At 35.9% G+C, this 3146-nt stretch overlaps 1 protein-coding gene across 1 annotated transcript; it reads left to right on the top strand.

The window, feature by feature from the left end:
* Nucleotides 1-747: 747 nt before the first annotated feature.
* On the top strand, nt 748-2851 carry LOC106870029 (28S ribosomal protein S5, mitochondrial). Its single transcript, XM_014915995.2, has one exon. The coding sequence runs from the start codon at nt 963-965 to the stop codon at nt 2229-2231; it is 1269 nt and encodes a 422-aa protein (XP_014771481.1). The 5' UTR covers nt 748-962; the 3' UTR covers nt 2232-2851.
* Nucleotides 2852-3146: the final 295 nt, after the last annotated feature.

The raw sequence follows: 3146 nt of genomic DNA on the forward strand, positions 1-3146 counted from the left end.
AGTATGCCTCTGCTTATATATACAATAGCCATTTGACATTAATAACAGTGAGCTGTGAACATAAACAGAGAAAAATAAAGGCAATGCTACAGATGTGTGCCCTTCCACCGACTTTGTTTCCTCATAACTTTCTGAAAAATGGATATCTTTTTGTAAAATTTTAGGTAGATACATTTCAGATAGTGTATATTATGATTTTATCAAAATTTAATGAAAAAATAAAATGGGGTGCGGGCGGATAATTCATACACTTCATCAAAACGTATGAGGAGGCAAAAGCGAGATGTACGGATTATTCCCCTCCCCCCATATTTTTTCTTTTTTTTTTTTACATCAAATTCTGGTATAATCTGCATGATTTGAAACGTATTTATAGATAATTTTATTGAAAAATACACATTTTTCTGAAAGATCTCGTCATATAAGGAAGAAAATCGTGATGTGAGAATTATCCGAAATTTCACTCTACCACTAAAAAAAAAACCCAAAAAAAAAACATATAACAAATTCCAATATAATCCTAATCTGCACTATATAAATATATGCATCTCCGGAAAGTTTCAATTAAAAAATATACATTTTTCTCCAAAGTTATAAAGAAACAAATTTGGAAGGTAGATGGGCACGTATCTGTAGTTATGCCGGAACGAAAAGGTCAAGTTTCCAAGGGCAAATAACGTTATTTAAATTGGTTTGAAACACGAAAATTTTACGAAGTGGAATATGAATAAGAGAGGCCTTGTGATGTTTATGACTTTTCCTAAGGGTTTCAAAGCTGTAAATGGACTAAATCAGAACCGACTAGGAATCGAAACTGGATTCTACACTCACACCTCACTTAACGACGACGATACATTTCAATGTTTTTCTTATTCCCAAGGACAACCACATGACACAATGTAATTAATCATTAATGCACGGGGAGATCACTCTATTTCATCACTTCGCTCTCCCCTTTAAAGATGGCGTCGACCATACTGTGTGCGGTACGTACTTCGTTTTCTGTTTTACGTCCTTTACAAACATGTCACAGCCCTTCGATGTTACCACTGCAGAATGCAAGGTATTTGCCTATCCTAGTAAACCTTACTGATATCCGTTTCTCTTCTTTTTTCAAACGTCTTCCCGCTGATCGTCTCTGGGAAAGTGTCGGCGGTGTAAGTAATGCTGGTAGAAAGAAAGGCAGAGGTCGTGGCCGGAAAAGAAAAGTAGATCTACACATCGGTCAGATTCTCGGCGATGGTCAACAACAGATGGTCTGGCCCGGACTCAATGCTCCTGTCATGAAAGGTAAAAAACTGTTGAACGTTGAAAGTTTACCACCCAATCCCGACAGAAAAGAACAGATACAGAAAGTAAGAGATCGTTTTCAAAGATCTCGTCATATAAAAATTCCTGCTTTGCAACGTGGATGGACAGGGAGACGGATGCCCGGTATGAGTATAGGACCACCAGATCCTTTAGATGATTTTACATTTGAAGGTTTCGATACGAGAGTATTAGAGCTTAAAACCGTATCCAATATGACAGCAACTCTCGGACGAAAACAAAGTTACAGTGCATTTGTTGTGACTGGAAACAAAAACGGTCTTGCCGGGTTTGCTAAAGGTAGATCGGCTTCAGCTAAGGATGCTCTTAGGAAAGCGAAAAATAAGGCCGCCCTGCGATTACGGTATATTGAACGATTCGAGGATCACACACTGTGGCATAATATATTTTGCCAGTATTACGCAGTGAAAATTTTCGCTAAAAAAAGACCGAAAGGCTTCGGGTTAAGGTGTCACCGAGTTCTGAAAACTATTTGTCAAGTTATCGGCATTGAAAATATGTACGCCAAAGTAGATAGCCACTCTAAAAATACACAGTGTATAACCAAAGCGTTCTTTGACGGTCTGTTGAAACAGGAAACACATCAAGAACTTGCAGATCGGATGAATATGCATCTTGTGGAACTCCGAAATGAAAGAGAATATTTTCCAAATGTTGTTGCTTCACCTTCAGACGGAAAAATTTTGGATGTTTCCCCAGTAAACGTTGACTTGGATTTTTCGCAGTTGTACTATGGTGGGAAAAGGCAATTACAGAAAAAGAAATCCCGCAGTAATGATAATAAGAATCCATTGATGCGAAGGAAACTATGGCTTAATTATAAAAACAGAAACCAATACCAATCGAGATTGGATAGGATCGTCCTCGGATTTGAAGAACCTGGAAACCAACAGCATAAGTAAAATGTTTAGTTATGAAACATTGGTGGAGATGGAGTATATGTAATCTGGGTATACCCCCCCCCCCTTTTAAATTTTGTTTTTTTTTACGGAATCCTATGTTTCAGACCATGGAGAATCCGATTCTGGAAAAAGAAATTTCAAAAATCTCAATTTCAAAATTTCGATCTCCCCACCGGTTTTTATATAGATCCACAGAGTAAACCTAACCCTAACCCTAACACTAGTTTTGTGAGATTTGGCTGTTATTTCTAGCATGTAAATAGCCTGCTTGGTGGGGGCGGGGGGAATTGAAATTTTTCAAAAAATTTTTTTTTCAGAATCGGAATCTCCATAGCCTAAAACGTGGGATTCCGTAAAAAAAAATTAATAAATAAGGGGGGAAAAGGTTCAGATTACATATAGTCCATCTCTACCAAAACATTTATAATGGTATGACTGAAGCTTTATTACATGTGGGTTGTCTGTTAATAAAGGGACACGTTTGAAACGCAAGTTTCCAAGACTAGAACAAGTACAATTATCAAACAAAAGTCTATAATATATGACCAGAATATGTGCCCCATCATTACGAGAGACCCTGTATTTTTTGTGTGATATTAAAACAAAAATCTTTATATATATCTGTTGAGTTCTTCAGAAATTCTTTGATTAACATTTTTTTCTTTTCTTATTTTATGCATTTCTAGTATTCTTATATTCCTACAATTCTTGTTTTTTTCTTCTTCTTTTCTTTAGTTCTTTGTTGATTTTCTTTTTGTCATATTTAATCCATCTATATATTGATACTATAATTTCCATAAAGATATATACTAGATCTTGTTTACATGGTGTTATTATTGCGACTGGTTCCTCCTCTAGTAATTAACTAAATGAAGTCAAATACTATTGGTTATAAATTTGTAATAGCTGTTATGA

Source organism: Octopus bimaculoides, chromosome 18 (genome assembly GCF_001194135.2).
Source record: "Octopus bimaculoides isolate UCB-OBI-ISO-001 chromosome 18, ASM119413v2, whole genome shotgun sequence".
In the NCBI taxonomy this organism is placed as follows: domain Eukaryota; kingdom Metazoa; phylum Mollusca; class Cephalopoda; order Octopoda; family Octopodidae; genus Octopus; species Octopus bimaculoides.